This window comes from Triturus cristatus, chromosome 3_2 (assembly GCF_964204655.1).
Source record: "Triturus cristatus chromosome 3_2, aTriCri1.1, whole genome shotgun sequence".
Classification (NCBI taxonomy): Eukaryota; Metazoa; Chordata; class Amphibia; order Caudata; family Salamandridae; genus Triturus; species Triturus cristatus.
The window spans coordinates 934,108,602-934,129,931 of record NC_140584.1 but is presented as its reverse complement, the minus strand read 5'-3'; the positions used below and the strand labels follow the sequence as shown (position 1 = coordinate 934,129,931).

At 39.8% G+C, this 21,330-nt stretch overlaps 1 protein-coding gene across 2 annotated transcripts in view; it reads right to left on the bottom strand.

Annotated features, from left to right (window-relative positions):
- Window positions 1-21,330, bottom strand: part of BRIP1 (BRCA1 interacting DNA helicase 1) — a 1,188,160-nt gene that overhangs the window by 511,769 nt on the left and 655,061 nt on the right. For both annotated transcript variants that reach the window (XM_085649424.1, XM_085649423.1), the window contains exon 13: window positions 19,991-20,131. In XM_085649424.1, the coding sequence (XP_085505550.1) occupies window positions 19,991-20,131 (141 nt within the window). The remainder of the gene's footprint in view (window positions 1-19,990; window positions 20,132-21,330) is intronic.

The following is a 21,330-nucleotide window of genomic DNA, read 5'->3' as shown; positions in this document are numbered from 1 at the left end:
CCTCTTTAAAGTAACTTATAAAAATGAAACAACCTCCTACGATGATCCAGCTTTACTTCAATGTTTTCTGGATAACTGCAGAGAAGAATCTATGGAGTTCACAAGATCGTCTTTTACATGAGAATATTACTGTTTTCCTGTGCCAACTGTAATTGTGCATTGTCTTACATCTCTTTTTTCATGACAGAATCTGATTAATTATTCCTTTTTCTTATGTCTTCTTTTTCCAGGTGTCGGTCCCTTCTGTTTCCACCCTCCATTGTTTAATACCGTTTGAACCATTTCTCTCCTTGTGATTGCCCCCGGAGTTGTTTTGCTGGTTATTCGTCTTCTCGTTTTGTCACCTCAACACCCTCCATCCATGTTTGAGTCTCTGGTATGTTTTATTGTTCTTCTATATTTCTTCTTTTTTCTTTAATCACTCTTCATTCTTTCCTCCTTTCTATCCTCCTTTTCTTTCAGTTTCATTGCATTTTTTTCCATTTCGTATCCATTTCTATTGAGTGCTTTACTAATGATTATCTTGATTATTGCAGATCTTCTACTGTATTCATATTTGCTGTAAATTTTTATGTTTTTCTCTTTTTCTTATATTTTTGGATAAATGACGTTATGTGATATTACCTGGAATGTCAAAGGTTTGGGTACAGAGACACAAAGACAGAGAGTTCTTGGCCATTTAGCTAATCTAAAGGCAGATATTGTTTTCTTACAAGAATCTCATCTTGTTACTTCAGATGTTAGGAACTATGAGTAGGAAGTATGTTTGCCTCTCCAGGTACAAGCAAGAAGAATGGGACAGTGATTCTTTGTCATAAAGAACTCAAAATGTCCCTTCTATCTCAGGACTCAGACAATGAAGGTCCTTGGTTAATTGTTCATCTTAAAGTTAACAATGTTCCTATCTCTTCGTTTAATGTTTATGCTCCTCCTAAACCGGATAACAATTTTTGACCTCACATTTCAACCCTTTTAATGTCTATCCCTACACCATATTTTTGGCGGTGATTGTAACTTAGTTGTTGACCCATACATAGATTGTTCCTCCAAGGCAACTTTCATACGTTCTCCAATGCATCAACATTTCAACACTTTAATTTCCCTTAGATCTCTCATTGAATCTGGGAGATTCTGTAACCTCAGCTTCGTGAATGCACTTTTTTCTCTCCTAGTCCGCTCTCCCATTCTTGCATAGACTATTTATTTGTCTATAAATCACTCACACAACACATAATACATGTAGATATTGGTTAAATATTGATTTCTGACCATGCCCCAGTAATCCTAGATTTGAAATTACTCCCTGTTAATGAGTCCAAAAGAAGATGGCGTTTGAATACATCTTCATTGATTGATCATACCTTTACATCCTCTTTTGAGACCTTTATTACTGATTTCTTTAATCGTAATTTATCCTCTGTTTTATCCTTCGCTATTGTATGGAATGCTTTTTAAGCTTCAGCCAGAGACTTTATTATCTCTTATGTCGCTAAAAAGAAAAAACAAAAATCACAAAAGAAAGCTGACCTTAATAATCTTATTGTAGAAAACTTTAAATACAATAAAATATCTACAGAAAATACCAGCTCTATCTTCTTAAAGGTAGTGCTCGCTATTACGGTGGCCAGAATAAAGCAGGCAAGCTCCTTGCCTCTTATCTTAAGGTTTGGAAAGAGCGTTAAAACATTGATTATATCCTAGACTCTGACTCTTCCAGGGTGACCAAAAATCTGAATATTTTGGAGGAGTTCAAGAAATATACCCAACTTTATACTCCCGAGGTTACTCCAGACCCTACCCAAGTACAGCTATACCTTGACTCGATCCCAAAACACTTTCCCACTGATATTGACTTCTCATCCCTAGAAAAAGATATCCCTATTAAAGATATCTTGTATGCACTACGTCTCATTAAAACTGGGAAAGCACTCGGTCCGGATCGATTTCCTGTGGAATTTTATTCTCATTTTTCCAAAACGCTTCTTCCGCATCTCCATTCTCGATTTACATTTTTTATTTCTTTGAATGTCTCTATGGGTACCGTTCAGGATGCCCTTATTTGCCTAATTCCTTAAGAGGGGAGAGACCCTTATCTTTGTAAAAATTACAGACCAATATCTTTAGTTAACACCGGTTATAGATTATTTGCTAAATTACTCACTCTTCGATTAGAGTCCTTTTTGCCATCTATCATTTGTTCAGACCAATCGGGCTTCATTAAAGGTAGGTCCAACTCTGATAACACTAGGACCTTTTTTAATACATTGCATAAATCAAACAAATATCCTCATTCACTCGCGGCTATCTCATTAGGCGCGGAGAAAGCTTTCGATCGTATGGATTTGTGTTATATTTTTCATATTCTTTCCTTGTTTGGTTTTGGACCTAAATTTATTTCTTACATTTCTTTATTTTATACCTCACCTAAAGCTTCCATTTTTGTTAATCGTTCTATTTCCAACTCTTTCGCTTTGCACAGGGGTGTCCGCCAGGGTTGCCCTCTTTCACTACTACTTTTTATCCTTGCGTTGGAACCCTTCCTTGCTAAGATTAAACAAAATCCTAATATTCATGGTTACCAATATGGTAAAACTCATATTAAAATGAGTGTCTATGCGGATATTTTATTATATTTATCAAAACCATAAATTTCTCTCTTCGCCTTCTTGACAGAGGTTAATACCTTTTCCTCACTCTGTGGTTATAAATTAAACCCTGATAAATGCGAAATCCTTCCTCTTAATGTTTTATGTTTTAGACATGACTTTCTTTCAACTAATTTTGCATGGAACACCCAAAAAATAAAATATTTAGCTTTATGGTTTGCTCCCTCTATTAAACTCACTTTATCACTGAATATGACTCAAGTCTCCACTACAATATCAAATTCTGTTTCTAAATTGTACCCTCTATATTTAACCTGGTGGGGCAGACTTGATACTATTAAAATGATGCTTGTTCCCGTTATTCTCTACACTATTTCTGCTATCCTGCTTACTATTCCCTCATATTTTTTCAGGAAAATATATTCTATTTTATCGGCCTTTTTATAGAATAAAAAAAACACGTATGTCCCTTGCTATGCTGAAACCTAATAAAGCTCTTGGGGGTGTTAACTTCCCTGATTTTCAGATATATCATAAGGCCTTTCTTCTTAAACAACTCTCTAAATGTTTAAATCATTTATCTTCAGATATTTTTCCACTATGGAAAGATGTCGAACTATCCTCTCTTTCCCTTTCTCAATTCAAGAATATCTTACGTTCACCCATAGGACACAATTTTCATCCTCGCCTATACATAAAACTTCTCTTAACTTATTTCAATCAATAATTAATTCACATTCTCTGATGTTGACCGCTTTCTCAATTCTTCGATTTGGCATAATCGCTTTATAACAATTAATAATAAACATATATTCTGGAAATCTTGGCGAGACAAGGGCCTGCTTTGGCTCCACCAGCTTTACTCATGTGATACCTTTCTCCCTTTTACGGAAGCACAGACACTTTATGGCCTACCAAATTCATATTCTAATACATTTAAAGCATTGATTCATTCTATATTCTTATCTTTATCCTCTCAATATTTGACTTCTCCCCCTTCAGTATCTCATTGTAATATCCTTCCCATATTAAGTACTCAAACTAGTGCTTCTTCCATTTATAAATTTCTTACCAAAACAACAGAACATAGAAATAAAACCAAGGTGGAATTACAGTGGGAACGTGAATTTTATACTTCATGGTCCACTTCGTTTTGGGAGAAATTATGGACCTCAAGATCAGCTAGTACAACGCAAACACTTTTCTTTTTATACAATAGGCTCATGTTCACTACAACATCTTTACATACATTTACGCCTATAATTCCCCCAAATTGTTGGTCTTGTAATGCTTCCAATGCAGATTTATTTCACATGTTATTCTCCTGTCCCTATACCCTTCAATTTTGGTTGGAAATATGGTCTCAAATCAATATTATCTTTCACACTCAATTTCCCTTTTCCCCTTTAACCATTTTTCTAAGCTCACTATACAAACAATGCAATCCATCACATGTAATACAGACATTGTGGATTTAATAATTGCAACTGCATTCCAGCAAATCACCAAAAATTGGAAACAATCCACACAATTATCCTTCCTGGCTTGGTGGTATAGCGTCTGTTATAATCATCGACTTGATCGTGCCTATATTTCTCCTCTATCCCTACTTATCAAAAGAGAACATTTATGGTCGCCTATTACTATTTTCTTAGATGTTTCGGCTCAAAGATTTACCCAATACCGTCCATTGCTGGAAGAAGATCCCAAACCTCCATGAACGATTTCCCTAATTTTATATATTGTATTCTAAGCTTTATTTATTTATATCTATTTTACAGTTATGTATCTCTATTTTATAGCCATTACTTCCTAATTGCTCATATTACTTTATATAGTATTAAGCTCTCCTACTCCTTCATTAGATTATAGTCAGTTCATTATTATTATATTCTCCCCCTTTTTCTCTTTTTCCTCTGTTATAGTTTCCTATATCGTTATTACATATGCAACTGTTTGGTTTTTGCTGATAGTTCATTAAGTCATCAACTTATTTAGTGTTATATAAGCACATTTTAATTTTTATTAATTATGTATGTTCTGTTGCATTTTTTCTAAATAAACTTCTTTTAAACTTAAAGTTCTGAGTGACATCATAGACAACTCGAGCTTCGCTCTCATTGTTGAGGGCACTCAGAACCCCTCGGTGAAACACATACCCCACCACTCACTGGTACCCATCTATAATTCTAAAGGTTATGTGTGGCTCTGTTAAAGAGCCACTATTAGGCAAGTAACTCACTGCTATGATGTTGTAACAGTTGTTAACAAAAGTTGTTACCTACTGTTGCTATGTCATGAAGGAATTCCAGGCTGATCTGACATGCCTGAGAGCCTGTCAGAGCAGCACTGGAGAGCTCTACAGTTTCTGTAGAGGAGAGAAGAGAGGGCACAGAATGTGATGGGGTGGGTGGCAGAAGGCCAGGTATTTATTTTAATTTTCCACAGGGAGGAGAGACCATGCTATGCTTAGCTCTTCACTTAACTCCGCTGCCTGCATATTAGACAAAAGCAAGGACAGATGATTTTGGAGGTCAAACAGAATATAAAATTCTAAATGGGTAAAAAGTGTATTACGGGGACGTTTTTCACCTCGGGATAATGATTGACATCATAAAAACTTTGAGCTTCACGCCTGTTGGCTATTTGATGTCACTCACCCCCTCTTGGTGAAAAACGTCCCCGTAATTGAGTGTTACCCATCTATAATTCTATATCCATATAGGACACACCGCATAGGTTAATTGCTGGTAGGCACAGCAGGGAGCAGGGGGTGGAGGCTACAATCACTAGCCGAGGCCATGATGTTGTAGAAAAAACTGCAGCAGTTACACACACAAGTACATGCATTTAATAGCGAGCGCATAGTAACAGCAGATTATGGGACCATATACATTTGTATGGTGACGGCATCAAGCACAAAGGAGGAGGAGGGTGTTAACAGGTCCCATAGCTGTGTCTGAGATCCACTGGGGTGGCGGCTGGGCTGTGTGACTGTTTGGTATACGGCTGTGTTAGATAAGGACACACCCAGATTTCAGCAAGGCCTCCTTTCTCAATCAATTCCTTTTTGAAAACGCTTCACAGATGTGCAATGATCTCAACACACACCTGACAGGCCTTCCATGTCACTCTCAAGAGCAAGATGAAAAAGCTGCGTTAGAAAGTTCTCAATAAACAGAACTCTTCACATCAATGCCAAAATATTCTAATAATGTAAACCATTTCTCCCACAAGTAATGTATACTGTAAACCCTAATGAAAATATAATTTGCCTACACCACATGAACTACCGCTGTAAAGATCTTTGCCACCGCGTGCACAAGGTCTAAATTGTGCTTTAATAAGGACCATTAAAAGTACATAAAACAAATACACTAAAAGACGTGTATTTGTTAGTTTCCATCTGTAAAGTATATGGGTAGGTGCTTTGCGGATGTGCGGCGGTAGGTAGTTTCAGATACAGGGCTCAATGCCAGCGAATTATCGGTCACCCATGTTCCTGCTTCAGGTTCTAGTTTATTTATGTTTGCTTGTTTACTGGGTTTGTGAGGTGCCCTTATCCAAAGCGCCGAAGTGAACAAATTGTCAAAAAACACAATGAGCAGGAAGAAGGCAATATAAAACCAAAACAAAATAAACGGCTACTACAATGCTTAAGCTGATGGGGAAATACTAACCGAATGAGATAAACTAAGTCTATTTTTGTAAACAAAAACAGATTGTTTTCTCAGCAGCACAAGAAGGACAGCACAGTTCGAAAGCCCTTCACCTGTAGAACGTACATTATGGCCTGGCTGATGCAAACTGTGCAAGGCTATATATACCCTTAATACACTTGAAAATGATGCGCAGACAGTGAAGTTTGAAACAACATGAAGTGGACTATCAGCGAAAACGAGAAAAAAATAGGCGGGAGAGCAAAAGTGTTGAGTCCAAAATATGTGACCAGAAGGATATGGGATAAACCAATACGAAAGGAGAGAATATTGAAGAAGACCAACAGTAGAGGAAGAGGATGGAAGCAAAGCAAGAACAAGAAGTTATCACAAGGACTAAATCAAATCGTCTTGATGTTTCACAACTGAAAACAGCCCCTGCAGGCATCCACTGGAATTTGCTTCTGAAAACTCGAGGATGAGTCAAAGGCACGGACTCAGTTAAAAGCAGCGACTGATGGGGTTAATGAAGCCTGAGGAAAGGACATACAAAGAGAAAAAGAACAAGTCTCGGATGTAAGAAAGTAGTAATTTAAATCTTGGAGGGGTGTAAAATAATGACGTGAGGGAAGTAAATAAGGATATGAAAACACAAAATATTGATCTGCAATAATATGGACTCCCCAATGTTCACTACCCCGTATACCACCAAAGTAAGCAGATATGGAGTTATGGAAACAAAATCTACATTTACCTATATATATATATATACAATAGAACAGTAATCTGTATTGATGTAGATCAATATTAAAATCTTCACGCCATGCTAGAATGACAAAGTGAGAAGGCCCCAAGCATCAATACCTGAGAAACAGGCAGAGCGTCTGGCATGAGGAGAGCTGGCAAACGATGGGAAAACTGTGACTACTAGCTTGTTTCCTTCGCAGCGTAGAGGTTTTTAACATTTCAGATGCAATCTCTACAACATTTTGTTTTAATAACATAGGAATAACTAAGTTTCAACGTTATTGTAAGTACGGGCTCCAGAGTGCTAGAATTTTGGGAGGAAATGCTTCTAAAAACCCTTCCCTCCTAACTGTTCAGACAGGAGGCGTTTGGCACATGCCTTCTTATCTCCTTGCTTAGGATAGGGTAGACATTTTTAAAGCGCTCGAATGCCGGGGCGTCTTGGTGCTAGGAGTGTGCGGAGGAAGAAAGGACCGTAGAACCAGTGATTTAGTCTGAGGGAATCTGCCAAGATTTCAGCGTTTTCCTAAAAAGCTGCCAGTTGGGTTGAAGTCTCATGGTAGATGGTAGTTGGTTCCACAGTCTAGCTGCACAGTATGATAGACTCCGGCTGCCCCATCTAGCTCTCCGAATGTTAGGAGTGTGGATGAGGCCCATATTAGTGGATCTAAGCATTCTGGAGGGGGTGTACCAAGAGAACACTTTCTGGATCTCCGCCGCACCACCTCCATAGAGCGCCTTGTGCACCAAGCAGAGGGCCTTAAATTCCACTCGTTGCTGTATAGGGAGCCAGTGAAGTGCTCTTATGCCCGCCGAAATGGAATGCCCCTTGGGGATGTTCAGTACCAGTCATGCCGCAGCATTTTGTAATGATTGCAATTTCATCCTCTGAGATTTATCAATGCCCATAAAAAGAGCATTGCAGTAGTCCAACTTTGAGAGAAAAAGGGCTACTACTACGTTTTTCCGAAGTTCCTGAGCGATGAAAGGGAAGATCTTCCGTAGGCTCTTCAATAAGAAGAAACAGGAGGAAGTCAGATGGTTGACCTGGGCCGCAAAATTGAGCTGATCATCAAAGATCACTCCTAGGTTCTTAACCTTAGCAGTGGGGCGGGGGTATTCACCTGCCTCTGTCAGCCACTAGGATTGATTCCGCAGTGATTGGCCCGTGCCAAACTCCAGTACCTCTGTCTTATCGGTGTTTATTTTGAGGAAGTTTCGACTCATCCAACTCATAATTTCGGTCATGCAGGCGTGAAAGCTACTGGCAACGGTCTCTGGCTCATTGGACACCGATATTACCAGCTGAGAGTCATCAGCGTGCGAGACCTGTGTAAAGCCGTGCTTTCTGAAGAGTCTGGCCAGAGGAGTGACGTATATGTTGGAAAGCGTCGGGGACAAAGCAGAGCCCTGTGGTACTCCTCACGGTAGATGAAAGGTGTCAGATTGTAAGTTGTCCCAATGTATGTTCTGCTCCCGTGCCGCTAGAAAGGAGGAGAGAACGCCAGAGCAGTATCCTCAATTCCTACGTCCTTCAGCCGCCGCACTAACACCGTGTGGTTCACGGTGACAAATGCAGCCGATAGGTCAAGGAGGATCAGAACAGCTCTGCCTCCCCGTCCATTAGTCTGCGAATCTCCTCCGTGGCCATAATCAAAGCCGTTTCAGTGGAGTGGCACGACCGAAAACCATGTTGAGTGGAGTCAAGCAAATTATTGGAGTCGAGATATAAAGTTAACTCCTTGTTAATAGCTTTTTCGAGAATTTTGGCTTGCTTTCTTTATGACATGGTCACTTGTTGCTTCTCCATTTGTCTTTAATTTGTAAGGCTCTTTGTCCAACCCCTTGTGGGCAGCCAATCCCACATTGTGCACGACCAAAGGCGGTGCTCAGCATGGGGTTGGCCGCAGGGCCTGGCTTGTGATTAGGCACTACGTCCAACCCCTCAGGTGCACCCAACCCCATGACGCGCACAGTCGGGTCCTGCGCCCAACCCCCTGTGGGCAGCCTTTGGCTGTGCACAAGGTGTGGATGGCCACAGGCCTTGGCCGCGCCCAAACCCCCCACCCCACCCCCACTGGCACGCACTATCACACACAATTGACTATTTGATGTTACATGGTAAATGGAAGTATTTTAAGAAGGCAGACCAATTGAATTTGTCAAACGGTCAGAACACCAAAATATATAAGAGTGGGCCTATTGGCTTTTCCCGCACCATACACCTTTGCTGCCGCCCGGGTGGGAGCCGCGATATTTTTCTTCCCGGGAGAGTGCGGGTAGCGTATGCCCCGGGACACTGCTTAGATCTAGACCCGGTGGATGTGGGTCCCCCAGGCCTCACAGAGGCACATGGAGGAGGGCTCCACACCCCCTCCCCTTTTAAAATTGCTCCAGACTCTGGGGGATGGGGTCCCCAGGGCCAAAATAGTCTCGGGAGGGTGCCAATGCCCTCCTCCTCTTCTAGAAATGTGCAGGGCAGCAGGAGATAAGGTGCCTGGAGCCAAGCCCAGGGTTCATTTATTGTAAGAAAAAAAAGATAGCTGCCATTTAATTTTTTTTTTTTCTGAAACCCATGGGATTACAGTTAAAAAACAACCATTTTTGAGAAAAGGGCAGGGTATCCCATACTGCCCCCATAGGCTCTTTTTTTATTTCAGGGCAGAGGACTAAGTCTCTAGTCCTGTAATGGCCTCCACAACATTTATTTTCATGTTGCCGCCAGAGAATCAGAGCATTCGATCAGAAAAAGTCCTCTCAGCCAATTAGAAGGCTAACATTTTTGAAGTTCAGCCAAGCGGTCCAGATAAATAAACATTCTTAAGCTTAATTTCTCAAAAACAATTAAACTACTTTTGCCGCTGCAAAACCCCAATTGCGAGGGCCACTCTTTCTTTTTAGGGGATAATGCAAATACTTGGGTCTGTCAATCCTGCCAGTTAATGCTCACCCTACACATACAGTTAACCCATCAAGACATCTGCAAATTTCAGGGTAAGGATGATACTACTTCTATAGGGGGAGAGGACCTCATTATTTGCCATCTGAGAGCATGCCGTGTCAATGCCAGGTCCTTAGTCAAACACAAATTGGACAATTGGGAGTTGCTAGCAGAAAACTATTGGGATGTTTATTTATTATTGAGACTTGGCTGAATATTACTTCAGGTCTGGATATGGCACTCACCCTAACAGACGGCTACACATAATTTCTCTTCACCGAGAAAATCAAATTGGGGGTGGGGTGGCGGTGACCCATCTTTCCCCTTTTAACTGTACAACCAAAACGTTGGAAGACCTAGGAAACGCAGAAGGGTTGTCTTTCTCTTTGAATATCACTAATAACATTTCTTTATTTTGTGCCTTAATATTTCGGCCCACAGGCTGCTTTGAAAATTTTGGCGAATTATTGGCTAAACCATTATCCCCACTAAATATACAATACTCAAATTTTACTGTGCTAGGGGACTTTATTGTCCATAAGGATGAGTTTACCAACAAATGAGCATTACAGTTGAGGGAAGCGATGGAAGACTTAAATCTTGGCCTAAGAGATAGTGGTCCAACTCATAAAACGGAACACTGGATTACATTTTTTCAAATCTGACTAACCAGGTTTTTTCACACTGTACCCAGTGATCTGATAAGATCATTATTTAGCTTCTTTTTATTGGAAGTCATCAGCTTTTGTCAATATAACTGAGGCCAATATAACCAACTAGCTTAATATGACAGACTTGAATGCAGGAGCTCATTCAGATGCTGAAAGTTTTAATAGATTACCTCCGTAAGGCACTAGACGAAATGGCACCGATAAAAAAGGGTACTTCGAAACGTAAGTCTCCTTCTGCAGCCTGGTTTACACTACCATTGCTTGAAGAAAAAAGGTGTTGCAAACATTTAGACACAAAGTGGAGGAAGGGCGACAATCTTAGTGCTAAACTTATTTACAAAGCCGCCCTTAGGGCTGTCTGAAAGAAAACGCTGAAAGTCTGGGCAGATGGTATCACAGAACAAATTGATAACACTGGAAAAGAGGGCAAGGCTACTAAAAATATCTTTCAGATAGTGAAGTTGTAGTGAGGTTATGGATTCACTGCGTACATTGCTAAGTTAGCATAAGTTAGTATAAGCTTGACTACCATGTTGCCGCTTTTGCACACGTTTCTACATGACTTTGTTTTCACAAATCTTCTGCTTGTGCTCTTTCACATGAGAACCGTCTACCTTCCACTTTTCTTGCTGTACACAGCGTGTTCAAGGTCGAAAAACAATGTGCTCTGTTAATCTGCGTTGGTCAGTCCCACGCATGTTAGACATAATACTGCCACAGGTGCACTACTGAACATCTGGTGCTTTTAATATTGCATTGTAGGCATGTTAGGGCACATTAGAAGAAAACCTTTCAGAGGAGAAGAGCTGTGTTTGTCCGGAGATGTAAATCCTTGCATCTAAACCTGGAATTATGGGGTTCCCCTGACAAAGCCCAGAGGTCTTCTATAATTATCATAAACTAGTTCCTAGCATGGGGAGGGTGGCAAGGCACATTAGGCCTTTTTTCCAGTAGCTTTATAAAATGATCTCCCCGTACATATTTTATGGAATTGTAACAATGCTCACTATATTGAGTTTATGCATTTTGCTGCTAGTATTGGCTTGTGTACTGCATTGTAGAGCACGTTAGTTAAAATAAACATTTTAAACTATACTGTGTCTCTGATTACTTATGTTGTGGACAAGCATGAGTGAGTTGGCGAAAGAGTATGAGTTACTTGTTCTAGGATGTCTAATCATTGGTAGCTTCGCTGTAGTACAGAGAATGAATGAGACACTATAGCTAGTCGGATAGGGGTTCCGGGCACTAAGGTGGGTCGTTGGTACACCACTATACACCGAGGTCCTGGTTTCCTGCGTGTAGTTCTGTATATGTGCAGAATCCCTGCAACAAAGTAATTCCTCTCTCCAGCTAGCAGTAAATAAAATGTAGAGATTTCCCAGGCCCTCTGTGATAACCTTTCCGACTACTTTCAGGAGACAATTACAAACATCTACTCTAATCTGGCCACTGACAACAGGGCTCACGGTCTTTCACTTTTTTTGGAAGCCTCGTCCTCTTCAGATAAGACTAGAATTATCAAAATTCAAGAACATTTGCTAGACAGAGACTGAAAAAGTGCTGGTGATGGCGAAGTCCGGATCTTCACTTTATCCCTGCCCATCAAGGATTTTAAAACTGGAAGCGTCAAAGATTAACAAACAGACAAATATGCTCTTTAATCAATCCCTAAAAGGTGGCATCTTTCCCAAAATATGGAAGGCGGCATTAGTCCTTTCTTTGTTTAAAGACAAACCCCCCCTCCCCCCCCCCAAAAAAAATACCTTGGATGCCTCCTATATGAGTAACTACAGATCAATCTGTCTCCTTCCAGTTCTGAAGAAAATGCTAGAGCAACTAGCCAATGTTCAGATTTCCGTTCTATAGAAAAAACTGCTTCTCTGCACTACACCCAGTCAGGTTTCCGCAAAGGCTTCAGCACCTGGGCAGCCCTCTTAGAGCTGGCATAATTTGTGAAATACAACCTGGAAACAAGAAAAAGTGAAGTGGTTATTCTGCAGGACTCTAAGCCCCGTTCGATGCAGTGTCTCATGAGATCTTTTTAGATCAGCTGAGGGCAGCCAGAATTATTACTAAGGCCAATAACGGGCTCAACTCATTTTTATCTGACAAGGAGCAAACAGTACACCTTCCGCTGTTTATTTAGGGCTTTAGAAAGATGAGTTGCAGTGTACCATAAGACTCAGCACTGAGCCCCACATTATTCAATATATATCTAATCATCCAGAGACTTTCAGGATAGGAGCGGAGCTGGCCAAAAGATTTGAAAATTTTGCGAAGATTCGTCAATCGGCGCCAAAGTTATTGGAATAGAATGTTGCGAATCTCCTATGGAAAATGCATATATATATATATTATCTACTGGCGGTCGCCAGTAGATAGTTATAGTTAGGACCGTGTTTCCATAGGAAATCCGCAACATTCTATTTGGAATAACTTTGGCGCCGGTTGACGAATCCTCGCGGATTTTTCAAAACTAATGGGGCGCTACGCTCCGCTCCTACCCTGAAAGTCTCGGGGGGATTCGTCAAGCGGGGGCTGAGAAAAAAGGGGGGTCCCAAAACGCGTTTTCCCCATGCATTTTCCCATAGGACCTTTAGTCCGAGCTACAGCCCGAACGGCTGAACAGAATTACTTGAAATTGGGCAGAGAGGTAGTCCTCAGGTCAGGGATGTGCCTTCTGCAGGTCTGGTGTAAATCTGTTCAGTAGGTCCTGAGAAAATAGCATTTAAATCAATATATATATCTGTAAGCGCGCTCCATGCGCTTACGGTAAGCTTACCGTACGCGTACGGTGCCGTGCGCGAGCTCAATTCTGATTGGTGGTTACATGACTGTAAACATTCGAATCGGTCGAAATCAGAAAGTATCGGCCGCCATTTTCTGTCTCTCGCACTGAAAAACAAAGGTTGATAACATGAAAAGGGGGCAACGAAGAGAGTTGCAGACCCCCAGCGTTCGTCAGGGGGTTCACGAAGGACCAAAAAATATGAAAAATAAATGTAATAATTTTTAAAAAAAATCGCGGAGTGCGCGTACTGTAAGCTTACCGTACGCGTACGGTAAAAAAAAGATAAAAAAAAAATAAAAGAATTAACAATCACATTTAATATATAAATCTAAGGACCCCCAAGGGAGAAAAAAACAATTGATATTTTGTAAAAAATGGCGAGGCGTGCACGGTACGAAATGCGCAGCGTGGGCGCTCGGTGCGCGAAGCCCACCGAGAGCCCACAGCGTGCGCACGGTGCGCGAAGCGCACCGCGCGCGCAAAAATTTTAAAAAAATACATAACTTAGCATTTAAAAAACCGTACAAATTCACTGAAAAAAACATAGGTTTCACACACGTTATAGTTAGGAATTAGCATTTAAAAAACCTTGCAAATTCACTTAAAAAACCATAGGTTTCACACAAGTTATAGTTAGCTGTACATTTCACTCGTAAAAAACCAATGAAATTCCACGTTATAGTTAGATCAGGTAACTATAACTTGCGCGACCGCAATGCACAATGTGTCATTTCAGATGTCATCATTGATGTCATGAGTGATGTCACTGACCATGTCATAAGTGATGTAATATGTGACGTCATCAGCAGTTTATTGTGGGCGCGCAAGTTATAGTTACCTGATCTAACTATAACGTGGAATTTCATTGGTTTTTGTACAGCTAACTATAACTTGTGTGAAACCTATGGTTTTTTAAGTGAATATATATATATATATATATATATATATATATATATATATATATATATATATATATATATATATATATATATATGATAGTGGAGAGCAAATTGATAGCTCAGTGGTGGAAAATGCGCACAGCTGTCTGATTGCAGTAGTGAAGTGGATGAAACATAGTTATATAAAACTGAACATGGACAAATCCGACTTTTTTGTTCTTTTTTGGAGCAACTGGCTCTCCTGATGCCAGGCTGCAGTGGCCGGCTCCAGCACCTAAATACGAGGTGGGGAATTTGGGTGAATTTTTTTTTTACAATCACCTGTCATTTAAACCACAGGTAAGAGCTATTAACGCTGTCTGTTTTGCCCTTTTGAATTCATTAAAGAAGATTTCTACCTGGTCACACATGTGAAATTGCGGTTCATGCTAGGATCGTCGTGAGGCTGGACTATGCGAACGCTCTGTATCTTGGTCTACCAGTAAGGCTTCTCAACAAGTTCCAACTGGTCCAAAACACTACCACATGCTTAATTCGGAATAGTTCGAGAAGACAATCTACCAGGAATAATCTTAAAACACTTCACTGGCTCCTGATTAAACAGAGGATAATGTTTAAGATTTTGATAATTACCCTTACTGCTCTGCATCAAACAGGACCTCTCTACCTACAAAGGAGGTTTATGAAATAGGACCCTTAGCAGGGTTTTACGCACCTCCAGCCAAGTATACATAAGGAAATTCTAGGAGGATGGTCCTTCGCCTATTTGGCAGCTAAAACCTGGAGTTTACTCACTAAAGCAATGAGAGATCCAGATGCGGAGAAGGTTTTTAGGCAGCACTAAAAGGGTAGCACTAAAAGCACACCTTTTCAGGGAATGCTAAAGTTTTACTCTACTCTACTCTGCTCTCCAGTTCTTTTTTAGTACTGCGTCGCCACTTGGTTAGCAGCTGTGCACTTTACAAATGATATCCATTCATTAATTCAACAAATTGACACCAAATCACAAAAAGCATGCTTTCTGGAGCACGAGCTAGCTTTCTGCCAAATTTGGTGTAATTCTGTTTAGCTGTATTCACGGTATCGCTGTTCAGTTTTCCTATGGAAAACTGAATGGGGATTTTAAGTTTTGGGCCCCACTTTTTACTCACCCGCGCTGGACGGATATCCCCGAAACTTTCCAAGAAGGAGCTGAGGCAGATGAACTTTTTTTGGGGAAAGTTATGTGAAAATTTCTCAGCAGGAGCCAAAGTTATTAGCAAACCGAAAAATCTATTTCCTATGGTAACTGCCACTCTGGAATGGTGGTCTGCTGAATCTTGCAAGCCACAATCCTTGTGTATGTAGCCAATTACAAAGGTCATCAAAAGCAACCTACTAATTAACATTCCTTAGGCAGCTCATTCTGCGATCCCATGCAACTGGAGAGTTTTATGATGCAACCTATTAGTGCATAAGTCGCATCACAAAATCAGAAACAGGTCGCAAATAGTTGGTGTACAATTTGTGACTTTGTAAATCATTCCGTAATTTCCAATTAATTTGAAATTAGTGGCTCCACAACATGTTCATTTTGGTCCTATTAATGATGTCCTACTTAAGCAATCGTCATGAAATATCTACTCTATGTGAACCCCCTCAGTACTTTCAGCCATGTATATGGTTGATCAGATACAGAAAAGACGTGAATGCCGAGATTTAGGCCTCCAACTAGAGTAGTTTTCCACAGTTCCCTTACATATGCCTGGCAGCATTGATCCCATGCTAATTTCCGAGGACACAAGCTTCCCTTCAACGAGGCTATTTCATTTGATCATTGACTCACATTAATTACATTCAATAATCAGTCATTAAAAAAAACATGTCATGAAAATACTCATTAACTAGGGTCACATTTATTTTCATATAAACATTTTATTCATTTATAAAGGTAAATTGCTCCACATCAACTTTAGGTGCAGAAACAACATACTAACAAGTTTAGATATCAATTCTAAGAGAAGGCATGCATGTGTAAGGTTCCTGAAACTGGATATGGTAGATGCTGGTTTTTATTGTGCCTTTTCAGATAAGGGGCAATTGTTTCTTAGCAAATACATTGCTTTTAATTATTTCTGCACTATTTAGATTAACTATGTTCACCACAGGTCTTTTCTTTAGTTCAATACTCCTAATAGTTAATAGTAATCAATTTCATTCATAAGAAAGTATTGCAATTTTATCCAAAGAAGAATGGCTTCAGTCTTCTTGTATGAGACAGAAGTAATTTATTGTTCATTCAATGTAATTTCTTCACAACATGTGGCACCCACAGCCCATATAGCTGCAAAGATAATATACATCATAAATTAATAAAAGTATGGCATCTGATTTAAATCCCTAAAGAATATACACAGGTATTTACATCATTAAATAACCCCTAACACTATCAGAGTTAATGCCATTGGTAGCCCTCCTCTTTAGAATATACAATTATACATGTAGTCAATAATGAATTAATTATTACAATTTATGGTTCATTCCATTTGTCATTGTTACTGCGTCCAAAAAAAGTATTGCATCATGCATACATGTACTTATGCATTCATATTCGATGAATTTGTATGGGTGTAACTCCTGTACATCAATTTTCTATTACGATTCACTGTCGATCCCATCAATTTCTTGTGATCAAACATAAAGATGTAATGCTGATCGTTTTATTATTTAGAATTCATCAGTGCAGGATCTATACCATAATAAGATGGCGACCATTATGGTGTAACCTCCGAATTGGGATCTGATCTTTTTCTGAAACCTCCCTCTTTTTTTGTCAGTTTGTATTGATCATGTAATGCAAACCGTTTGATAATTTAGAAGGTAAGTGTGCGGAATGGTGGTAGTGCTATAATTCAAATTTAATATATATGTACTGTTGACTAAGATAAGATGGCAATCATGTTATAGTGACTGAGAAGGGGTGCTCGGGTCATAAATGTCCTCATATTGGTTAGAAGTGGTCATGTGACTATTGCTGTGTGACTTTAAAACTTGTGAGTGTCGATTGGCGGTTTGTTTCATAACCCCTACGGAGCAGACAAACACACTGCAAATGGTGTCGTTTTTGGTAAGGAGAAGGGAAATGTAGGGGTGTTTGTGTTACACTGAATGGTCACAGTGATTGAGTTAAGAGTATAAATGTAGTGTATTTTCTTGATTTGACTTGGCAATATAGCGGACTTTCCTGATGCAAATTGATGTTTTCTATTGAAATGGTTGAAGAACTCTGAATGTTTTGGAAGACAAGCTATGTACAGTTAATAATATTTGGCTTTGGTAGTATGTGAGACACATAATTTCGTAAGATGGGTAATTTACATACACAATAGGGTGTATTTTTAGGTGACAAGAGGACTTGTTTATTCTAAACACAGGTGCAATTTGAGTTGCAGAGAATGGCCTATGCACTAGTGCGTTCTGTCTGATTGATGCATACTCAATTTAAAAATGGGTGTGCGGCGGATGACTTGTATAAATTTGAACACAGAGGCATTATTTAACCATGTTCTTTCTGACGGGAGTAGTACTTTGTGTATTTAACTTTCCCGAAAATACAACAAGTAGTTAATGGTGTGGATTGAACTGAAGGATATTTTTGGTATTTTTTAGCTTTCTTTGACTTTATGAAATTGATGGGATGTATGATGTTATAATTATGAATGAATCGGTAGCAAGGGCTGATGTTGATGATTATTTTTCACAATAGGTTGCGCATGATGGTCACACATAGGTAACATTTGCTCATTTAATACTAGAGTGAACAAAGCAGTGGAATATTATTTCAGAGCCTATGATGTATGTGTTAAGTTTTACTTTTTTTTACTCTTTATGAATTGTTATCTAAAATCAGGTTGAAGAACATTGTCTCATAGGTGATTAGGAGGACAAATTGAAAAAACTTGGTGATAACTATTCTATGTACATGTTCGGATACGGTAACCTTATATACAATAAAATGAACTGATGTGGAATATCCTTCATTATCGAGGGACATTTGATGAACATAGGTTTCATCCTCTAATTTAGAAGGGGTTAGATGTAAATGCGATCTACATGTTTGATCACATGAAGTTGATGAATCGACTGTGAACAGTAATAAAGAATTGATGTACGGAAGTTACACTGTAGTGAGGATATGGACACACCTGCGGACATTGCTACATTAGCATCAGTTAGTATATGCTGGGCCGTCATTTTGCCGCTTTTGCTCACGTGACTACATGCCACATTTCTCGTAAACACTTTGCTTGCTCACTTTCACATGAGAACAGTCTGCATTTCACATATTTAGTTGAACACTCTGCTCCTCGTCTGTACAGCGTGTTCAGGGTCGAAAAACAATGAGCTCTGTTGATTTGCTTTGGTCAGTCTCACTGCCCTAGCCATAACATAGAACACAGCTGCAAACCTGGAAATCTGGTGCTTTTAATATTGCATTGCATGCATGTTAAGGGACTTGGAGAAAAGCTTTCCAGGATAGAAGAGCTGTGCTCGTCCGGTGATATAAAATCCTGCATCTGAACTCGGAGGTATGGGGTCCCCCTGACAAAGCCTGGAGGTCTTCTATAATTATAATAAACTAGTTCTAGCACGGGGAGGGTGGCAAGGCGCTATAGTCCTGTTTCCACCATCATTACGAGAGTTTGAACAAAAGAGTGTTCTTGTTCCCACGTATCCTGAGAGGGACGGAGTAGCATGTTCAAGGATGTCTAATCATTGGTAGCTTCGCTGTAGCACGGAGAACGAAGGAGACACTATAGCTAGTTGAATTGGGGTTCTGGGTACGAGGTGGGTATTTTTGGTACACCACTACACACTGAGGTCCTGGTTTCCTGCGCATAGTTCTGTATATGTGCAGAAGCCCTGCAACAACACCCATACAAACTCAACTAATATGAATGTTTAAGAGCATGCAAGATGTAATGCTTTTTTTAATGCAGTAACAAAGATGTAAATGGAATGAACCATAAACTGTAATAATGAAGTGATTACATGTATAATTATATAATCATAATAGGAGGGGTGCCAAGGTCATTAACTCTGGCAGTGTTAGGGCTTACCTGTGTATATGTTTCAAGAATTCAAATTGAAGGTAATACATTTTATTATATTTATGATCTATATTTTGTTCAGTCCTGATGAAGTCCCATGAAGGGACGAAATGCGTTGGCTAGATGTGTGTGCCAAATTTGTGGAAAAGAAATTTAAATTGAATGAACACTAAATAATTTGTGTCTCATACAAGAAGACTGAGGCTGTTCTTCTTATTGCAATGCTTTGTTATGAATGAAGCAGACTACTATTAACAATAAGGACTATTGGTTTAAAGAAAGCACCTGTGGCGTAAAATAATTTAATTTGTCACTAGTAGGATGTACCTCCCGTCAAACCATTTAAACGTCTTCATATAAGGGATAGCTGGTGGTTAGTCCTCTAGGAGTCAAGCACCTGGTGCTATGGTTTGGGGTAAAGACGCCTGTGCAATGGCTTTGTGCCTTAACCACCATTGTTGTTTTTGCTGATAGAGGTATGTGCTTTATGAAGCGAAGACACACAAAGGAGCACAATGCAAGCCCCAGTTCCTTTCTTTTAAAATGGAAATGTTTCAGTGAGATAGCAAAGAAATCCCTTTACCTGAGATTTGTTAATGACATGGTTTGCTTCTAGCTGGATGGAAAACTTCACATCGAGTTCAGAAGAAAATGACGTCATCGGTGACAGAGTACCAGATGTCAGGACAATTGTCCGCACTTTACCACTTAGATCAGAAAAGGCCTGGTAACGTATAAACAAAAAACAGTGTTAAGTTTTGCTGAGCAGGTAAACTATGGTACAATTCATATTATAACAATCATTCTGTAAAGCACTCTGTATGAGAAACGATAATGTTAACTGTAGTGACTGTTGTCTGTAAACAGCTTGATTTGCAATTTGTATCTTACCTGCACCTAACACAATATGCTTCGAAAGTTTTAAAATTCAGAGCAGTCAATGTCTACTGTATACATGCATGTGGCACGAGGAGCACTCACCCTTGTCTATGTGAAGGTTGTGAAGCACTTCATCCAGGTGCTTAATGATATGTAGTCCACACTTTTGAGAGTAACACCAGGTGGAATAATGCATACGATTTGGACAGTCACAGGGCATGACGTTCATCAATGCACTGCATATATCACAGGGATCAGCAATGCCATTTTCCAAGAAAACAGCGTAATGCAACTTCGCAGAAAGCTTGTACGATAGGTAAGAAAGCATAATGTTCAGATTTCCTTTGACAGCAGGCCGTTCTACAGGGAAATCCAAATGCAACAAGCCTTCCGTAGACAATTGATTGCCTCATCATAGCTCATAAAATATTCCCTTGGCCTATTTCAGTTGGCACTAATGCCCAATACGTGAGCCTTACAATGTCTACCTGTACGCCTGACTCAATCACCTGATGAATGAGGCTACTGTCAGAGCAGCGAGGCCGATCTAGCCCTGCACCAATGTTCTTGATATCTTAGCACAGACACCTGGCACCAGAGAATGAACTGTATGGCCACCTGTGCCTCTTGGAGGTACCCTAGGTTTGATAAAAACTGTCAGGATTAAAATCTATTAGAATTCAGTCGAACCCCAATTACCTAAAGCCTTGCTTTTGGTCATTTGCTAAAAAATATCAACCCTTTTTTTTACATCCTGAATGATATGCATTCCTATCTTAAAATAACTAAGTCGGGAATCAAAGTTGGACCCTTCCGGGCAAACTATGAGTGATTGGGAGCTAGCAGAAAGTCAGTGTTTTCCCCTGCAAAACACTGTTGTGAAGCATTTTCTGGGATGGATGAATTAGCCAGCTCAACATTCATCCTATGTGGGCCCTCGATCTGCTGCTTTTTATTAAAGCGCTCAAGCTCTTTCAACCTGTGGGCACCGGTAATATCAATGCACTGACATGGAAGGTGGAGTTTTGTATTTTTTCTAGAAAA